Raw genomic sequence first — 21,455 nt, forward strand, 5'->3', positions numbered from 1 at the left:
GCTGTTTCTCCTCATGCCTCTATATTATGTTTTGACAACTTCAAGCTGGAGGTCAAGGCTTCTGAAAAGGTGTATGAAGTAGCACTCCTCCAGAATGAGCAAGGATTATGTTAGATAGATAGATAGATAGATAGATAGATAAAATCCACCCAAGGAGGAATTTGTCATCTGCAGGGTCTCCTGCAATATATCAGTATACAATCTTATGACTGTGTTGAAACTGAGAGAGATCATAATCCTCTTTCAAGAGTGCTAAATCAAGAGATCATGTATTTTCATCTAGCAGAGCTTGTGTTGCATAGCATTTGTCCATAATATATTCCTTCACAGTGAAAGCCTTTATTTTCTTTTATTTATATAAACTTCAAATATTTGTCTTTCTATTCCTGATCAAAGATAATATTCATTTATTAAAATAAGATTTAAACAGATAATAAGTGCTTTTTTAATGTTTCCTGAAATCTATCCTTGTCTTTTTGCCCTGAATTTCAAGTAATTCCAAGCCAAGTTACGTATTCAATGAGGATCAATTCTTAAGTAATATGCTTAAATTTTATATGCTGTTTTTTTTGTACTGGCAGAGAACGATGTCTGAGTGGTAGTATCACACAGATAATGCTTGAATAATAGCAATAATACATAATTCAGTGGGAGAAAAAGTAAAGACTCATTTCAGAAGAAATGACAATGAGAGGTCTTATAGCTAAAGTCATTCCTCACCTTTCTGTCTGTTTCTTGTTTTCTCTCTCCTCCATGTCCTCTGTTCAGGAATCTCAGCAGATGCTTGGGAGGTTGATTCCAGAAAAGCAATTGCTTAATGATCAGCTAAAGCAAGTTCAACAGAACAGTTTGCACAGTAAGTCTGTTTTTGTATATGTCTGAGTTTGTATAGGACATGATACTGCATTGCACAGTGTACCGTGTAATTTCTTTTTTTGTTTTGCAAGATGCACGTTGAAAAATGTTGCTTTCTCTGACCTGAAATTCTCTGTGTATAGCAATACTTATTTGACAATATGTTTTAAAACAGGAGACTCTCTTCTTACCATCAAAAGAGCCTTAGAAGCCAAGGAACTAGCACGTCAACAACTTCGAGACCAGCTAGATGAAGTAGAAAAAGAAACCAGAGCTAAACTTCAGGAAATTGATATTTTCAATAATCAACTGAAGGTAATCCTAGACTTTTTAACCATTTCTTCTAAATGTTCAGTTAATTATTTTTTAATTTGATTATGAGGAAAAAACCAGAATGATTGATTTAGAATGTCAGTTTTGGGAATGTTCTCAAATCTCTTTCTTGGGAGGTGGTTTGGGGTTTTTTGTTGGGTTTTTTTAATATTTTTTTTAAGAAGGTACTACTTGGCATCCGAACTCAGAGTTTGAATCAACTTCATCTGCAGAATCTATGCAAGAATAGATTTGAGCTCTGATTCCGGATCCGTGATATGAAATTGCCAGTTTCTGCCCTTTTGCATCAAGGAAGTGCAAGCCTATAGCAGGTCAACAAATCTGCTGGAATCAGTACTTCAGATTGAAATCTTTGTTAGAGAGACTTGATTTTCTGCTGACACACAGAATTTTTATCTGCTTTTTGTAAGCTTATACTTGTTCCTGAATGTAGTTGTCTGTTGTTTGTGGTTTCATGCTTTATTGATCAGTCTTTTGTTAAAACAATGTGATTTGTTGTTTATTTCTGGACAAGAAAATGACAGAAATTGCACAAGTGAGTAGAGGAAGTGTTCTTTAGAGAGAAGTTATAAATCAGTCTTCAGTTAACAAACTTCTAATAGCGTTCATTTTTTCATAAAATATTCTAATGTTAAGGTACTTCATCTGATGATTCAACTGATGGTTTCTCCTGAAAGCTGACGAGAAAAATACTCCATTTCCCACAACGTATAATAAAATGAACTACAAGTATTTAGAAGGAAAAGAACTATGATAGATACGTTAATATTTCTGTAGTTGTTTTGAAATTAGATAAACTATTTTCTGCTTTAGAATAGAAGGTGTGTTTGAAGTTAACTAATGAATAGCTTGTTTTAATATCAAAGTTAATAATAATTATAGGAAGACTGAAAAGTTGTAGACCATACTACCTGTTTCAGTGCCAATTCAAAGATGACTCTCAGTATCTTAGGCAGGGAAGTAGGAAGGGGAGAACCTCTGCAGAGTTATAAGAGACACAAGACAAACAAAATGTGCACAATTTAATGTAAAAGAAAACAGAATGGTTTACCTTTTTTTTTAATATATATATATACACACACTTTTTGGACACATTAACAAATCGTGCTTTTTGGGTGCTTTTTTTTGTATTTGTCTTTTTTTTGTTTTTAAAATTGAGTCTTTTTGAAGTGTTTTGCAGATAAATATGAATAAAGGTTATTTAATTCTAAAATTGTCAGCATTCAGTTTGATCATAAATGACCTAAACAGTTTATAAGTGGGCAGAGGGATGAATAATCTTAGTACTGTCACAGTCACAAAAAAAGCAACCCCAAACCAAAAAAAATCCAGTATTTTAAATATTGAAGGACTTGACTTAACAAATAAGCTAATGATAATTAAAAATTGAAGATCCATATTAAACAAAGACATCAATTTATCAAATGTCTGCTATCTGTCCAAGAATACCTTGGCTAATTATAAACTGTTTTGCAGTTTAATGGGAAAATTGATTTCTGTTTTCAAATCTTAAGTGTTTAGACTTACCACTTTAAATGCTGACAAGTAGTTATGTAGACAGTTCTTTGGGAAGACTTCAGCAAGCTTCGTTTGGCTTTTGGATATTGTGCACTTCATTTCATAATGTGTACGAGTGGTGCTTAATAGGAAGACCACTTTTTGTTGGTGTATGTTGGTGTTTTTGCCTTGCTGCAGTTTTCTTGCAAGAGATGAGTTTAAGAGGGGCAGTGCAGTTGTGCTACTGAAATTGAGAGGTGGGAGCTTAATTCAAAGAGAGTTATATTTTCTCCCTTTTGTAGTTTCACTAGATGTGAAAGATGTATTTTGAGGGGCCTGGATGGTTTTAATACTAGATTTAAATATCTATGAAAGCCTATATACCTTTTTGTGGACTCAGCATGAAATGATTGTAGTACTCCCAAGTGCCAGAGAAACTTCTTAGAAGGTGCTGTGTGTGCAGCAGTGATTTAATGACTTATTCTTTTGGAGAAAGCTCTTAGAATATTTTGCATATGAGACTATGCACAAAGCTAGTGAAAGCTTTCCTGAGACTCATGGTTTTCTTAGGGTTTGTGTGAAGTGGAAGTTCTGTTCTTAAACCAAGGCAGAACACACCTATCTCTTAGGTAATAATGCTCAAAACAAAATCATCTAGGAACTTGCGTAACTCTAAGGTACTTTTACCTAAAAAATAAAAAATCTGAGACAACTTTGAGGAACTGCCACTGGAAAGATGACTGTCATGTTTGCGATAGGTAGAAAATGGCTTATAAATACTTGCTAAATTAATAGCTTCCCCAATTAACAGAAGAACTTTTTGTTTACTTATTAGTAACTGGGTGCATAAATACAGCAGGCTCATTTGGTGCTACAGTACCTTGCAATTTGTGTAATTATCAGTCAACTGTATAATGCTCACATTTAAGTGTGATACTTTTCAAATAATGCATCAAAAATTCCACCACATCTGTGCTCTAAATATGTTAAAGGCTTCTTATCTTGTAAAGTAAGAGAAAATATGTAAAGATGGGAAATACAGAAATATTTATATTTAAAATGTATTTTTATTAAATAGATACATTAAAACCTCCATTTTTAATCAGGGCTGTTTCAAAATTATCCTTTCATTTTAACTGCTTTTTTTTTTTAACTGCTTATCAGTTTAAAACTGATAGGTAGTATTTTTATGGTGGTCTGCTGTTACTTGGTGCTTCAGTCTACTGAGAGATGGACATTTGGTGAGGTGGCTGCTAGGATGGCAGCACCATAATTGACACTGTCTTGTGCAGCTTTTGTTCTCTGACGAGTGATGGAGCAGCACTGGTGCTTGCCTCATCTTCTGCAGTACAACTAGCTTCTGAACAAGAAGCAGAATGATGTGTTACTGTTTGTGAACTCCCAAGGGGGGGAAAAAAAGCATATCTAAATACTCTTTAGATATATATGATCTTACAACATTTTGCATTTATTTCCTGTGGAGAGAGGGACTAATACATGTCTTTACTTAGTCAAAATGCTTAATTTAACAGAAAAAATAACCAAAACTTTAAATATGTAAGATACTGCTCTCTCGAGTATAAGGTATATGCCAAAGTAGTTCTGATGAAATGTTTAAGAGACCGTGAAGTTAACGGCAACATTAAATTATAACCTTTTGTTATCATTGCTGAGATTTATTCCTTATTGGCTATGAATGTTGATTAGATTATTTCTTATGTGAGTATATCCTTAAATTTTGCAAAACTCTGTTGCAAAACTATATTTCTGATTCATTCTCTTGAAATAGGCTACACTTGATCTACTGATACTGAATACAGAAATATGCTGTGATAGTACAAGATAAAATGAACAATTTCACTATTATCTAGTGTGCCTTTTCTTTGATGAGACCATAAGGTTTACCTAATATTCCAATATGGTTTAGGTTACAGGTCAGCTTGTTAACAGTGTAGTAGTATCCAGTGGATTGCACTGCATTTGCCTACATATTATATTTTTATGTTCTGCAGTGAGTACTTAAAATAAGTGTTAAATTTCCTCATCTTTGCTTTGTGTCTTAATAGCATATATGAGTGATTAGAGAGATAAATGAATTTTTTTTCCCCCCTGAATCTTTTGTTATCCCTCCAAAACAACTGATTTAAAATTCTTCTGATTAGTCCATTGGAGCTCAAGTACTTCAGTTACTTTTGTTTGAAGTTAACATTTCAAGAGTTGGAAATGTTCTTAGAATTGGATTCCTTTCGAAAACTTTTTGGAGTACAAAATGTTATTAATTTTTCAAAACGGGTAGTTTCAGGAAACTTTTTAATACTTGTTAGTCAGAGAAATAGGCACCTTAGCCTGCAGCTGGTCAGATATCCTTTTAAATCAGAATTGAGGCATTTTATCAGAGAAGATAATAGTCTTGTGGGTTGTGCTGTATTTGGCTGTACAGTAAGTGACTGAGTTTGTAACAAGGTTGAAAGGTAAGCCACATTTTTGTGTCCTGAATTAGGTTGAAAGAGTCTTAACTTCCATTACTCTTTAAAAATTCTAGCCTAGAAATCTAATAGTTAAAATTGATACAGATATTTGTAAAATGTAACTGGGCACTTTTTTCTTTTTCTCTATTTCATAGAATAATTCTGTAGAATAGAAGGCTTTATATTAGGTTTCCTGTTTGTATACCTATAGTCCTACTATAATTTACCTTTACAAATTCTTTTTATATTCAGTGTGAATTTATATTTAAATGTTACAAAGGTCAGTCATCACACACTGTCAAATAAAACAATAGTAATTTTTAATACAGTTTTTTTCTCCAAAAAGCAAATAATAATTTCATATATCATAGAAAAATTAAATATTTAGAGCTTATCTGTGTTATTGCACAGGAAAAGAGAATGAATAATACTGTTTCTGAAATCCATTAGTCTTGCTGAGACGCTATTCTCAGTGCTTGGAAAAAGTGATGAACAAGGAGAATCAAGTTCTTAAAAATGTTTTACATTTTGTGTCATGTTCCAGTTGTTGTCAGTCCCTGTCTAGTCAGTGTGCACTGGACAAGTCTTGCATATGAATGCCTGTTTACATTTGAGCGTTTCTTTCTTCCAGTCAGTGGCAATGGAAGATGCAATGCTGCAGTGCCTGGCAGTTCTCCTGGGCTGCGTCAACTACTTAGACTCCTTTCTAAAGGTCTCCATGCCATACTCAGGCAGTACACAACTGTCTCAATCTGAGTGATGAACCTCCTCCAGTTATGTGCTTCACTTTACCATAAACAGATGAGTGTGCAGTGTTTAACTAAGCTAGTAATTAATAAGAGGTGCTAGCACTAAAACAGAATTAAAGGGAAGAGCTTATAATTTGATTCTTTATCTAATCCTTACTGCCTAGATGAGGAGTGTGCCTTGAATTGCAACTTGGACAAGGTACTAGTTAGTTATTTTTGTCTTTTGCTTATCTGAAACCTCAAGATTTTAAGTTAATTGCTTATTTTGGTCATGGTGTTCTGAATTTTTAAAAAGAAAACACTTTCACGTTAAGTGTTCCTACACAGCACTGTAATTTGTGATTCCAGGTATGAGAGAGATGACAATATATTCCCTTTATCAAAGCCCCCATAGCTATAATACAGGGTGAAAGGAGAAACTGTCAAGGACAAAGCAGGTGCTTTGGGAGTTGGGGAATGACATAGGAGAGTATTGCTGTGGGAAAGCCTCAGTGAGCACAGAACTGTAGGGTTCTTCCCTCTGGGATCAAGTGCTCTAGTTTGTCTCAAGGGAAGAAGATTTAATGGAAACCTTGTATTGTAATCCCTCAAGTATCCTAAGTTCTATTGTCTTTCTGTCAAAAGGCAAAATTTGGGCTGAAACAACTACATTTCTAGTGTTAAGGTTTTCATAGCGATATGACTTGTCTGTATATAGTGAATATTACTCTGCTGTATGAAACTCCTATTTTAATTCGTATTCAATATTATGTGGGTACCTAAATGTGGCTATTGTAACATCTCAAAATTATACTTGTTAGTCTGTTTGTGAATTAAGTGGAAAGGTAACAATTTCTCTCTAGTGTTAAGGTAAGAAGTCATGCTTTGTCCTGCACACCAGAAACAAGAAAAGCATTGTTATGTCTTTGGAGTTATAATATATGATTTGTACAGCTCTTAAGTTGCTTGTGTCTGTAAAGGATGAGTGTAGGACTGTGCTGAATATTCAGCTGGCGAACGTTTCTTTCTGTTGACTGTTGAAGTGTTACTATAATTTTGTACAACTGGTGTCCTGTAGTGCTGTGGGACATGCTGATTCTTTCTCCCCCATCCACCCACTGGTACTTGGCAAAGCAACAGAGCATCTCCCTTTTGCATGAGACACAGATCAAATCTTTATTTCCTCCTAGCTAATGCAAAGAAGGATATATATTGCATTTTTTAATCTCCAAAAATATTCCACCTAATGCTGGGATTATAAACTAGGTTGGATTTTCTTAACTGTTACAGAATGTATGTCACAGAAAAAAATCTTTTCACAAAATACTGAACTAGCACATTGGCTTAGCTGGGAGGGGATAATGTGTTAAAATGTCTATGGAAAACTTAAATAATTATTAAAATGTTCCTTGAGATACTAGTGTAGCTGAGCAACTATATAAATGGCAAAATAAGCAAACAAAATTTTATTATTTGGACTAAAGTTGGCAGCAGCACTTAACTGCTGTGATGCAGCAGTTGATGGTCCTGCTATATGTACTCAGAATAAGAAACTACTTGCTTCAGACAGACATGGAGGCACGGCTCATAGCTGCACCTTCCCCAGTTACCTATTGGCCATAAAAGCGGCATGTATCGTACATTTAGCAGTGAGATAAACTTAAATGGCTAAACTACAATTAAAATACAAAGTTGGAGCTAGCCTTGTAGCTGGACTTCTAGTGGAAGTAAATGTTTGCTGCACAGATGTCTTGCAAGTTGTAATTTGTTTTTCTGTATTTGCAAATTCAGGAAGTTTTGCTGAAGGGGGCGGCGTAGCAATATTGTGAATTAGGTGTAGATTCCTCCTGATTCTGCGTATATAGATGAACGGAATCACTCTTTCTAGTTTACAAATTTCTTGTTAAAAAGTAAACTGAGCTCAGATACTTGCGTCTGGGTTGTCTCACTTTAAAGCTTTGAGATTTATTGGGGAGGGGGGTGGTTGTTTAACTATGATAAGCTTCGTACTCTTAAAAGGTTTTGGTTCCTCTTTCTTTGCCTATTGATTTTTTCTGTTTAACTGCTCGAACAACAGGGTTTGGGATAAATATGCAAAGGGGAAGAAGAAACAAACCTGAAAAGCACTGTTGTCTAAATAGCTTAAGATTTTGCAAGTAATAACAGGTTATCTTCAGTGTTGCCTTATTAAAAATGCTTGACTATCCCAGGTGTCTCTGTTCAATAGCAAGAGTTTTTATTGGCCAGGACTCAGAATCTGAGCTTCTTGGCATACAAAGTAAAGTGACAGGAGGGGACATAAATGTGAATGACAGCTAAAGCAAGTAGAACAACTAAGGATTTCTAGATGGAAGCCTGTGCTAAAGCTGAACTAAACATAGGAGTCAGAAACCTGTGTTTTGGATAGCAGTCCTTTTAGCCAGAAAAGAGAAACTGCTTGTTAAAAATCATTAATGCTAGTCAAGATACTTGATATTTCACAGAAGCAGTATTTTGAGCTTCCAAAACTTTGTAGATACTTAGTTTTATGGATTTCTGCAATCTAAAAAGATTTGTAATACTGTTGGCCAGGGGGAAAACTGCTTTCAACTGTGCCATTCTATAACCTATGTCCTTTCAGATGAGTGCTTGTTAATCACTCCACTGCTAATGTTCTTATGGTTGTATATTTGTCCTTTGCACTTCTATGTATTTTTTGATATAAATAAGGGTTCAGGTGATCGTGTAGAAAAGATGGGGACTGTGGTTCCCCCATAGAAGTCAATTTGGAACGAGGGTCAAATCCTTTGTACCTTAATATATTACAAATGTAACAACATTAAAGAAGCTGAATTAACAACATACATTTATTGGAAATGACTGTTCACTCTAGTTAGCACTTCAGAAATTTATAGTCATGTCAGAGGTCACCTCTAGCTCCAGGTGCAGTTAACCAACTGTGTGTTCACTGCAATCTTCTGATACCTTTATTTTCGTTGTTCTTTATGGGCCAGCTGCTAAAACCCCATTATGTTTGATATTGCTAATATATTTCCTTTATAGTAGCCCTTTTCATTACACCAAAATAAGGCTATGTATGAATGTTTACAACCATGGGCATCAGGGTTTAAAAATTTTCCCAAAGGCAATATCCTGCCTGAATAATTCTGGTAATTATGCAAGAGTAGTTTATTTTACATTCTCTAATATCCATTCTAGATCCTAACTATCTGCTAAGCTTTAATGTGACTATGGAAATATGGTCTTGCTCAAATTATCTCTGTATTTCAGTGACTTTCATGGCCTTAGCAGAGTTTTAATTAAAACTTGTATAAGAACTGATTATCTCTTTTAATTATGTTGAATTTGGTTTTCATTGAATTTAAAATTGATGATCATTTATTAAATGAGAATGAGAGCTAGGACACAATTTAAGTTTTTTCCCAACTTTCATCCATATATCAGAAATGTTTTTAATACCTTGCAAGGCCACGTGCTACTCCTCTTCATAATGTAGTTATTTTGATGTCTTGAAATTTGATATTGCACAGTGTGCAGTTGTTCAGCACTAATGCATGTATTTCTTCCACTAACTAAAATTTTTAGACACAGTGCAAGTACAGTCTGTAAATAAACAAGTATTAACTTTCAACTTTTACGAAACTATAGCTAAGAAGTTGCTAATAATGTTGTGAAATTAACTTACTGAAACTTTTCTCATTTTGGCCATTTGAATCACTTGATATTTAGGTTTTTTCTTTTTCTTTTGTGCAATTTTGTATGTTTCTGTCAGTGTATGAAGATAGTTACATGAAATCGTCATCTGGCTAATTTATAGATGTGAATTTCTGAAAAACTATTCAAATACTTTCAGGATTAATTGTTTCAATCCCTGAACAAATTAAGATAAAGTTTTTAAGGATACCAAGATAAACAAATGTGCATGATATGTCACAACATAGTTCAGTAAAAGTAGACATTATTAAGATGTGGATTTAGAAAGAGTTTCCTGCTGCAAGCTTTTTCTACATGTTTTTGTACTATATTTGCATTAAAATGTATTGATTTTTTTTTTTTGAAGTGAACTATTTTCAATGAAAAATTTCAGTTGGCATAGGTGAAGCTGTACTTTTTTCCCCCTTGTAAATCTGAGGAGTTCAGACACACAACTCTAGGTCATGCAAATAGATTCTGGATAAAATTTGTATTTTTTTAATAGATGCTAAGCAGAAAACAAATCTTGAGTAAAAGATCATGGTTTTATTGTATTCTAAATGTTTCAGGCAATGCCCTTCCAGTTAGAGGAAAATTATTTGTATATGGATGAATACTCTCTGTGCCACGATTCATCCCAAAGACATTGCATAAGTAATTCAGTCTCTTGGGTATATAAAACAATGCTGAAGATTCTTTCGTAGATCTCCATTAATTGCGAAATAAAACCCATTAACTGAAACAGTTGCTATTACAAGCAGCTCAGAAAGCAGATTTTTGTATGGAATTCAATAAATGAATTTTACAAACCAGCAAACAACTTAAATATAAGGGACTTTCCAGATTAAGCTTTCTCAAACTCTTGTCAATTTTTTAGAGTCCCATTTAAAAAAGGCTTTCTTGTTTCTTAACCCTTTAACATGTCAGGTTATATGAATAAAAATAGGAAAACATTAAGTGCTTTGTAGCCCTTTGAAATCTACCTTAAAGGTCTGCCAGTGCATTTGGCAATACTGTAAGTTTGAACAGAGATGCCTAACCATTTGCAAGTTTTGTTACTTCACAATGAAACATCTGGGACCATTAGTTATGATTCACATATAAATGTTTACACATATTTTACTCTTTTCTGTAGGAGTTGAGAGAAATACATAACAAACAGCAGCTACAGAAGCAAAAGAACTTGGAAGCTGAGAGGCTGAAACAGAAGGAACAAGAAAGGAAGACAGTAGAACTGGAAAAGCAAAAAGAAGCTCAAAGGTAACAAACTGCTTTAATTTAAGCCCTTTCTGTAGATGTGTTAGAGTGCAGAGCATTTTGCAAACAGGTAAAATAAACTTTGCATTCCTAGGAGCATAATCTCATCTCAAACAGTATATCACTAAATGGGAAGAATACCCAAGACCTAGACCAAGTTTCATTTCAGTGCAGGTGATCTCTTTTAAAGCTCAGGGAATCTCTTGACTTATCCTTGAATGAGAAGTGTGCTCTGGAAATGAGCTTCTGTATCCATCCGTCACTGTTACTTGTCAGTGATACATACAGATTTCAGCAGTTACGTAAATGTGTAGTGTGATGCTACAGCTCGAGAGGGTCTTGAACTCTGCAATTAACTATCTCTTTTATATTAACATAAAATACAGAGCTAATGTTTTCCTGCTACACACTTGGAAATTTGTTTTCTATGTATATTTATAATATATTTATGTAAAATGAGTGGCATATAGGCTAGCGACCAGTTCTGTTCTGACATCTGAAAATCAGTAGCTGTTTGATTTTATTTTTAGTAACTGTGGGGGTTTTAAACTCTTAATGTAGACAGATGTGGGTCAAGAGATGAAAACAAAGGCCTGAGAACAAGAGGTTTTAAATTATTGGTTATAACATTACATGGACTGTGACCTGAAGTAAATAGATAGCCTGTGTTACTGTTTGGTGAGTTAAGTTAATTTTTACATTTCAGGCAAAACCAAAACAAGGTCTCAGTGAAAACTGTGTCTTCAAACAGAAATCTTATACATAGAAAGCAATTACATTTAGATAAGTCTTAAATAATTGACGTAAAACCTATGCCTTTAAAAATCTTAAAGATCGACTTCTTAAATAGCAAGCTTTCTAAGAAAACAGCTTCCTGCCGCAAAGAAATAATGACACTAAATATGGTAATTATGTTGGGACTTTTCCTTGAAAACAAGAAGGCTGCTGAGGTACTGGAAGTATAGAAATAGTAAATAATAAAATACTCCACTTCCTTACAGAAAAGTGGAAATTTAAAAAACAAACTTAAAAAAGGAAAAACTTCTGCCATGGAAAACTTCATGTCTGACTTTTCATGCTAGTTGAGCATTCAGACTTTATTGGTAATGCAAAACTTTGTGCTGTGCAGCTATTCAAGCTTCTAAATAATTGTAATTGGTATAACTCGTAACAAGCAGTCTACCAAGTCTTACTGATTTCCAACAGACACCAAAATGAATAAGGTAAATGATTAATACTCATAACCTGGATACTACACCATAATGGTTACAGACGTATGCTGCCATGTAGTAGTAGCTCTAATGAAAGCAAAGAAAGAACGAATAATCTAAGATCATAATTCTGTGCACTTAAATCTTTGGCTTAATGGATATCCACAGTCGCTTTATACTGAGAACAATCTTAGCAATTTTTTATTGGTAATTATGCACTGAATTGTGCACATACTTCATTGAGCAAACAGATATACAGACATACATATTTGGGGATGGTAGAGGTCTTTAAGACCTTTTATGGCTAATTAGTCTTTATTAACTTAACGCTAATTCCATGCAGATTTGTATGATTGTGGGAGTAATATACAGGTCAGAGGGAAAAAAACCCTACATTTGAGTAAAATGAATAGAGCTTACTCTTGGTGTTTGGGACAAGAACTGCATGAGTGGTATAATGCAGCTGGTGAGAGAAAAAAAAATTGAAAGAGTAAAAAGCAAGTGCAGGTAAATCCTAGCTTAGAGGCCATATCCACAATAATTAAAACATCGAGAGTCTTGAAGTAAGGAAAAGAGCAGAATGTCAAGTTTTCTGTTCGTAACCTTAAGTTCTGGTACTTGGGCCTGGGCTTCTCAGTCTCTTCTTACTACCTTTTTTGTCTTCAACTTGTGATAATTAGCTTTCATAACAATCAAACAAGAAAATTCTGCAGGTTCTATGGAAGGAAAAAGGAAATCAAACATACGCCTCCCCCCCCCCTGCCCCACTAGATTGTTGCCTGCTTGCTCCAGCAGTTAGAGCAAACGTGGTTTTTAAGTATAGGAAGATTTAATCACTTCTATTAGAAACATAATTAAAAACTCAGTTTCCCATTTAAAGCCCATCTGACTAAACTCACCAGGTAAGACAACATTCAAGTCAAAAGAAAACTGAGCTTTGTATGCCTGTGTGGTACAGCTTCAGTGTTACAACAAAACTGCTGAGTAATTGGCTCTGAATGCTTTGCAGGTGAATATACAAAGGACAAATGCAGCAATTAAAATAAGAAGTTGTCAGAACAGCGAATTTATTAACTTGTTAGATGACTTGCATTTAAGGCAGAAAAGTGTAACAGTATTTCGTAAAGGAGGAAGTGATATTCTTCACTCTGGTATCTTAACTTCTACTCGTGGTGTACTGATCTAAAATATTGAAACAATATCAGCGGTTTAATTGACAACCAAAGATTTTTTTGAGCTTGTAAGTTAGTAGCTGCCATCTTAAACAGCTTGCTGTGATGCATTTGTCACTAATTTTGTAAGTATGAAGAAAGTATGAAAGTGGAATGGGTTGTGGAACAAAATAAAGCACACTGTGCATCTGTTATAGCCCTTTAGAGTTATATTTAATGGTGCAAATTGTTTCTAGCAGAGATGACTTACTCTTGTCTTGTCCTCTGTCAGAGGGGAAGGACTTGTTAGTTTTCACAGTTGGGAATGTGAAATTTTCTGAATAGTTCTACAGGAGTGCTGTATGAAGCTTGCAGATGATTTTACTCCTTGCAGCTCAACAGGAGGATCAGGACTACCATATTTTCTGATTACTACTTTTTTCTTCTTCTTCTTTTTTTTTTTTTTTTTTTTTTTCCCCTGATTTGGCTGGTTTGAATCTTACCTAGGGACGTTTGTGGCTTTGAGAAAATAAGCAGAACCATTTTGTTTGGTGTTCTTGACTTCTTCCTGTATTTTTTGAGCTGAAGTCCATGCTGAACAGATAAAAATTGAAGTGTGTAATTTGCTGCTTATTGGGTTTCAGGGAAAACAATGGTAAGAATTCATTATTGAAAATGTCTGGCAATAGCTGTAGTTGATATCTACAGGCCTAGATTAAATAAAACGAATTGTGGAGCAAATGAAAAAGGTAACTTGCAATGCTGATATAATGGAATACACAGATTGCTTACATTGGACCACGTGGGAAGAGATTTTCGAAAGCAGCCTTATGTGGAACTGAAGGGCTTATGTCTGGATTCTTGGATGCCAAGAAGTTTTGTTTCTTCACACAAGGGAGAATTTTTTTCTTCCTCTTTTTCTTACTCCTTTCTCCATATGGTTCATCACTAAAACCAACTGCATAGGATTTATGAATGCCATGGAAAACAGTGAAAAGACAATACATAAAAGTATTGAATCCCCAAGCTGAGACTCAGACGTTGTTGAGTTGAAGAGGTGGGACTGAAAGTGTAAGATACTGAATGTTATCAAGCTTATGATTTGCAGAGTAAGAGTAAGACCAAAGTAAGACACTGTTCCAAGATACCTGTGTGAGGTTTCATACAATAAATAGAAAAACACAGGTATATATTTATTCTCATGTTATTGTAGAGAAGATATTACAGCCTCAATAAAGTAAGTAAAGCATTTACAAATCTCTGAAGAACTCAGACAAGAAAAAATAGTGTTGAATAATATTTTTTTCCATCTTACATTTAGCTCCAAAAGGTAAGTAGTTTATAACTTCTGTATGCTCAGGTTGCTCAATACCTCTTCTAGAGTTCTGTGGAATTGTATTGTAAAGGTACAGAATTGATATGTGAGTTAAAATAAAATTTTAAAAAAGATATTTATTTAAATGCAAAGAAAAAAGCAGCTCAACGCAATGGAGGCCTGCGCTTAGTATTAGGTTACATTAACTAGTATTCTCTTGATTGTCTGAGAGTCACAGCTCTTTCTTTATGAATACATATGGAGTCATGCAAAAGTCATAGAGTGCACTTTATACTATAGATCACACACAAAGACAACTAATGTTTATGATCTTTTGTTTGACTGCCTTAAAAACACCCACCTTAACTGTCCAACAGGCGAATCCAGGAACGGGATAAACAGCGGCTTGATCGAGTACAACCAGAAGAAGAACTTCAGTGGCAAAAAAAAGTTCAGGAAGATGAAAAGCAAAAAAGGGAAGAAATATCTAAGAAGAAGGAAAGTGAGGATAAGGGGAAACAGGAAATGCAAGAGAAACTGAGTAAACTTTTCCAACCACATCAAGAGCCCGTCAAGCCAGCTGTCCAGGCTCCTTGGTCAAATGCAGGTAGGGTAAAAAAAAAATAATCAAGAACAGCTGTTGCATGTGCTTCTTGAACAATTCTGTCTTCCATTTAATACAGAAGAATATTATGTTTCAAGGTTGGTTTGTTAGTCTAGATAAAGTAAATCATGCATGGATGGAGCTCTAGAATCCAAAAAAAGTTTTTCTTTTAGGCTTCACTATTTTTCCTAAAAGTATGGTGTTTAGCAGAGTGTAAAGCACAGTTAATGAGACTCACAGTGCCAGCTGAAGAATCTTAACTGTAAGTTGTGAGATCGTGATGCAAGATGTCAAAAATTATTTCTTTGTTTTTCTTTACATTTTTTATTTTGATGTGGAATATATGCCTTGGGATTTTTTATAGTAGCAGTATCTAATTTAGTTATCCTTCTTTCTCTTCACCCTTCCCCGTGCATGTTGTTTACCAAACAAATGATCTGAAGTCTAAGATTCAATCCCCTTTTTTCTGCTATGCACATGATCACTTTCAGCTGAGAGCTTTTTCTCTGCATTATAACCTGATTTTTGCCCCTATTGGGAATCATGGTTCCCCCTTAAGTGGCTTTGATACATACACAAGAGAACTGATTGGGAATGTGATACTTGTTTGAAAATTTGATCAAAGGATTGCATAAAAGGGAAATTACCTTCTGTCTTTTAGCCCAAATCTAGAATTGACTTGATCTAATATGTCCTCTTGCTAGGTTTTGTTTGTGCAGAGTAGCAGAGGGAACTTTTATGACTGAATAGACAAAATAGGAAGTGCATTATACAAAAGCAATTTAGCTTATACCTTTGGGGCTTTTCTGTATTCTTTTTCTAATAATACATCTTTAGCATGTAATTTTTTTAATACATCATCTGTAAGTGACCTCTTTTCAGCCAATCTATATGTACTAGAACATTTTGAAACATCTTTCCTGGAAGTATAGTCAGGCTGCAAATGAAGCTGCCACACAAGCAGGCTCCAAAAGTATTCGGGATACCATTGATATATGCCAGAACATCACTGTTTGAACCTGTGGCTGATAAGATTTAACCTAAAAAATCATTGAAGCATTTGAAGAGTCATATATGTTGCATCATAAGTACATGAATCTTACTACAAAAATAGTTGTATATATCATAAAAGTTAAAATATAGTAATATTTTACCTGGTATTTATAAAATAGTAAGAAAATTGTATTTTAAATAATTCATTTTGATATTTTCCCTTGTGTAAAGAGAGGACAATATACTTCCTACAGACAATGTATGGTTTGTTAATTTTTGTTGCCACTTTCACCTTGTTTTTCAAATATCTAAAAAATAATGTGTTGTGATATTTTATTTTTTCCTTAACCTTTATATCTGTGTGGGGTTTTTTTCCTTTGCTCAGAAAAAGCTCCTCTAACCATTTCTGCTCAGGAGGATGTAAAAATAGTGTACTATAGAGCACTGTATCCTTTTGAATCAAGAAGCCACGACGAAATCACTATTCAGCCAGGCGACATAGTCATGGTAAGAATTGTGATATTACTTGAAAAAATTACAGAAGTGTTTGTGTGATTGAAATTATATATGGCAAGATTTTTTTATAGACATGAGAAAAATATTTCGGTGAATACCAAAATTATGTGATATGACATAGTAACCCTATTATAATAATGGATAATTTCTAACAGTTCATTCTGAGTGTAAAGTTTAAATATAATCTGAGTAAATAGTTATCACTTTTAGTATACTGAGGCAGGTGTGTCTGTCAATGTGTTTAAAAAGGTTCCTGTACAGAAGTTATCTCAGTGAGAGGTGTCTGTCCTCCAGGGTACCTAGGGAGTAAAGTTCCTGTTATTGAGACAGTGGCTATTATGTGTGGAACCAAAAACTAGCTTTGATGAAATATGTTTTTATTAAGAAATTTACCTTTTTATAAGAATAGTAAAAGAGCGGTGTAAAGTTTTTAATTTGGAAAATTGCCTTTATTAAGAGAATGTGATGTCCAGTGTAATACTATGTGAAACTATTACAATAAACTACAAGATGACTATACTTCCATCATGATCACATATAGTCTTTGTATGGTGCTGACACTTCTTCAGTAATATTGGAAATTTTTATACAGCTCTTCTGGTGGCAGTTCTTGACATTATGATCTAGAGCAGGGGTCCTCAAACTTTTTAACCAGGGGGCCGGCGTGCAGATAAAGTGGCAGGCAGTCATCTGCGGCTGCTTGGCTTCCCCCCCCAGCCCCCGGTGGTGGGGGGGACGGACGGGACGGGACGGGTTCTGTAAATAGTGGGGGCCAGATTGAGGACCCTGGGGGGCCGTACCCAGCCCGTGGGCCGTAGTTTGAGGACCCCTGATCTAGTGTAATTGTAACTTGAAATTTTTTGTATGACTTACTGTTTTTGTTTTTAATCTACTTAAGTCTTTTTTTGAGATACTTTTACATTTAAAGAGGATACACAGTAGGTAAAACGTCATTTCTAAAAGTGGAAACTTCAAAGGTTAAACATTTGGTTGCAGGTGTGTTCGTACAGAATTATTTCCTTTCTTTTGTGTGTTTTGTTTTTTGGTTTGTGGGTTTTTTTGGTTTTTTTTTTAAGTAGATGATGAGATACAGGGATGTGGTCAGCCTATAACTGTCAGGTTAAACTCTAAAGCAATATTCTGCTTTTGTCTTTAGTTATTTCTAAAATTATAGTTCTATTGTTAATGACTGCAGTTATTAAATGTATATGTTAATATTAATAAATTACTAGTGTGATCTTAACAAGCATATGTCTATTCATAATGAAAATTCCTAGTGTTACTATTAAATGAAACCTTGTTCACTGTGGGAAGGTGTATTCATTATAGTGTTCTACCCAGCAAAACAGACTTTAAGAGCTATTGCATTTTGGCACAATTTAGTAAGAATTGTTTTTTGAAAAAATACTCTTTGTAGACTCTCATAAGTTGTAATGATAACTATTTTTAAAAAAGCTTGTTTTCTGGCGAGATGAGCCTTCCTGTCTCAGCCTTTTTTTTGGTTTCGTTTTGGTTTTGTTTTTTTCATCGATTCAGCTGTGTTTCACTGATGTGTTTGTGAGGCATTAGAAGCGCTTTTGGAAACAAAAGGCAAATCCTGGATTAGTAGCACTACTGAATGACTCGGAGGCCCGATGCCATTCTGTATAACAGTGCAACGTAGTGTTATTATGTGTCAGGAAAATAGTATTGGTCAGTCAGCAGTTAAATGAGAGAGGATACAGGTGCATGGGTCTCCTTAGGCTATTGAAAAATGCTGTGTTGTCTGGCTTTCTTGGGAAATAGATTGTAGCCTAGGCATGGAAACTGTTTTCATCCTTGAGAAAAAGCGATCACTATTAGGTAGACTTGCAGGGAAATAACATTTTTTGCCAGAAAAAGTATATTTTTAAAGAGCACTTCACACATTTCAAATAGAGACTTTGAGGTTATCTGAATCTTTCTATATGTTAATTTTGTACTTCTATTTTAACTTACCCTACAAAAGTAGGGTAACTACTCTCAATTTTCATTAACTAACTTCTGACTCTAATTAAACCTGATGACTAATTCTTGTGGGATTTATCTCCTGCTCTTAGTAATTGCTTAAATGGGCTACTCTTAGAAAAGTTAATATAAGTAAGACACTTCTGTGAAATATGTTATAATTTTACCTTGCTTTAAATCATTGCTTTCCTGATGGAGGTTAAAAGGGAATGGGTAAGTGTGCTATATGACTGTTAGGAAGTCTATGCAATTTATTCATTTTCATAAATACAGATTTTGTTAACATTTAGTTTACTTGTTTTTAAATTCACCTTGGGTAAAATTAACAAGCAAGCTCACATTGTCAAAAGTAATTTAACTGCAATGGACCAGAACTTACTTTTGATAATGGGCATTTGGACTCCTAGACTCTTCTCTGTCTTTAAGTGTTTGTTGTGTCCTGTGGGTCTAAAAGGTTTGAGTTGATGTTTTTTGGAAATTAATAATTTACAAGCTTACATGTTAAAGTGTGTCTAATTTATGACATAAATGCAACTCTGTAGTTAAGCTGACCTATACAGTTAGGAGTTTGTGTGCAACAGAATAAGTATTGCTTAGAATAACTGTGTTCTAACTTAGGCAAATCTAACACTTCACCATTTTAACACTTATAAATGGCTTTGTGTGTGCTTGTGCAATCATGTCCTATAATCGTATAGCTGTATAGAAGGTACCACCCAAACTGTAACTGCCGTGAGCAAAGAATTCAGCTGAAGCTCAAATCCATTGACTGCGCACATGGAAACCAGGCCTGAATCCTGGATGTAAATAGGACTGCAGAATTCATTATGTCAGAATGACTTGTGGCTTTAATAGATGTATAGCTTGTAAATAGTTTTTATGACAGTGTAATGCACTTTTACACTGTGCATGAATCTTAAAACCTGTCTTGGTGGAAATGAGGGAGAAGGATGAGGGTTTATTCTGAAATAAGTATTTGCAAATTTGAGGAGGGCTTTCTTCTCTCTGACTTTCCAGTACACATTAGTTATCTGTAGCACTGGTGTGTCTTGTGTAATGGTTTAGCAAGTGCATGGGGTGTGGGCTGTATTTTTTTAATTCTTCTACTTTTTAATTACAGGATTTTTATATTTTCTCTTAATGTGGATTTCTGCTTTCTCAGCTTCTTACCTTACTATGTACTTGAAATTTATTTCGCTGTAAGATAGATTGATTTATAATCCTAACTATAATTTAACCAAGCTTTTGTCTGGGAACAAATATTCCGAGCCCAGAAGGCCGTGCTTCTTTCAGGGCTCTGTCTGTTCAAGAGCTTAAGTTTCTATGATGTGTATGAATATATGTACACAATGTATGGAATTCTTTTCCTTTGGATAGCTCTTCTACAAAGCAAGTCCTGCTGGCATTTGCTGCTCTTAGGGTCCAGCTTGAAGTAAATGAATGGATTCTGTTGTTGCTGATAATATTTTGTGTAATAAAGCTTATTTAAATAAACTTAAGCGTAATTTGGTGAAATACAGGTGGGTTACTGAATTACTGAACTGTAGTGGCTCTGATAGCAAGAGGACATAAGCTAAACAGGAGATTCATGAAGAAGCTTCCATGGAAAGTCTAAAATTAATGATAGTTTCTTATGAGTTTGATGGTGAGAATTAGAATGAATGTTCTTTGTATTAGACACATAGACAGCCTCGTTGTGTTAGATCCTGTGTAGGCGTAATCAGCATATGGCCTCTGGCCCACGGTTGATATTCAGCATTGTAACAGGAATTCCAGTAGTCTCAAAATATCTATATCAAAAGCCTACAAGTAGATTAGAATTAAAATTGTCATTGAATGGATAGATAGTTGAACAAAACAGATAATGGTACTCTGTTTAGCTTTGATTAAATACTTTTTGTTAGAATATTAGGGTGTTGCTTCATAAAAGAGGGCTTCTCTTACTGTGTGCATGCACTGCATACACAAGCCAAGTCAAAGTGGAGTAGACCACTGCAAAGCCAGTCCTTCTGTTGACAGAGCTGCTAACTGGATGTGTTGCTTTTGCTGCTAAGGTTTGGGTTGCTGTTACTCCTGTCACTTGTGTTCAGTTGCTGGAACTAAGTAGTTGTAAGCTGTGGCTCTAAAGCATATTTGAATAAATAAAACATAAAACAACACATGCTATAATTCTCTGTACAGGTGTACATTTAACATGTAGTTGTATTTTGGAAAAAAATCTGGGATAGTTTGTTGTAGGGGCTTGGGGATGGTAGGTGTAAAAATATAAGGAAATTAGAACAAATTCATTTAAAAAAAATTCAAAGGAATTTATTTAAAGTTCCACTACTGCACTACAAAACCAGATGCAAATTATATTTTATATGAATAACTAAGAAGCCAGATTTTTTGAGTTACAGAGTTAAAATTATCCTTCAAAGTGCCTTTTCGGAAGTATACCTAGAAAACATAATTGAACAAACATAAATTTGACTATCCTAATAGGCTGGTTTATGAATTATTATAACTTAAAACTGTCTTCTAAAGAGACATTAAATTGCTTGGTTTTGACACCCTTTGGGAAGTGGTTGGTTTTTTTCTCTGCTTGTACAAAGCATTTCTTTCTGAAAAAATCACAGTGGTTTTTGTATGACTGATTCATTTCAAAGATGCCCTCTTTAGAATATCACCTAACAGATTTTTTAGCTTTTCAGTCCCTATTCTTTGTATGTCAGTGTTTCTAGTTACTACTTGACTAATTGAATGAGGGTAGAAACTATGTGACTATTCTTAGGTTTTTAGGATATTCAACTTGACATCAGGTGCTGACAATCCATTTCTCCCTCCCCCTTCCAAGAGTCACCCTGTG

The 21,455-nt window shown here is 34.6% G+C and overlaps 1 protein-coding gene across 6 annotated transcripts in view; it reads left to right on the forward strand.

The window, feature by feature from the left end:
- Nucleotides 1-21,455, forward strand: part of ITSN1 (intersectin 1) — a 136,610-nt gene that overhangs the window by 66,154 nt on the left and 49,001 nt on the right. For all 6 annotated transcript variants that reach the window (XM_055702617.1, XM_055702616.1, XM_055702619.1 and 3 more), the window contains 5 exons: nt 769-856; nt 1,031-1,170; nt 10,710-10,834; nt 14,886-15,115; nt 16,491-16,612. In XM_055702617.1, the coding sequence (XP_055558592.1) occupies nt 769-856; nt 1,031-1,170; nt 10,710-10,834; nt 14,886-15,115; nt 16,491-16,612 (705 nt within the window). The remainder of the gene's footprint in view (nt 1-768; nt 857-1,030; nt 1,171-10,709; nt 10,835-14,885; nt 15,116-16,490; nt 16,613-21,455) is intronic.

This window comes from Falco cherrug, chromosome 2 (genome assembly GCF_023634085.1).
Source record: "Falco cherrug isolate bFalChe1 chromosome 2, bFalChe1.pri, whole genome shotgun sequence".
Taxonomy (NCBI): domain Eukaryota; kingdom Metazoa; phylum Chordata; class Aves; order Falconiformes; family Falconidae; genus Falco; species Falco cherrug.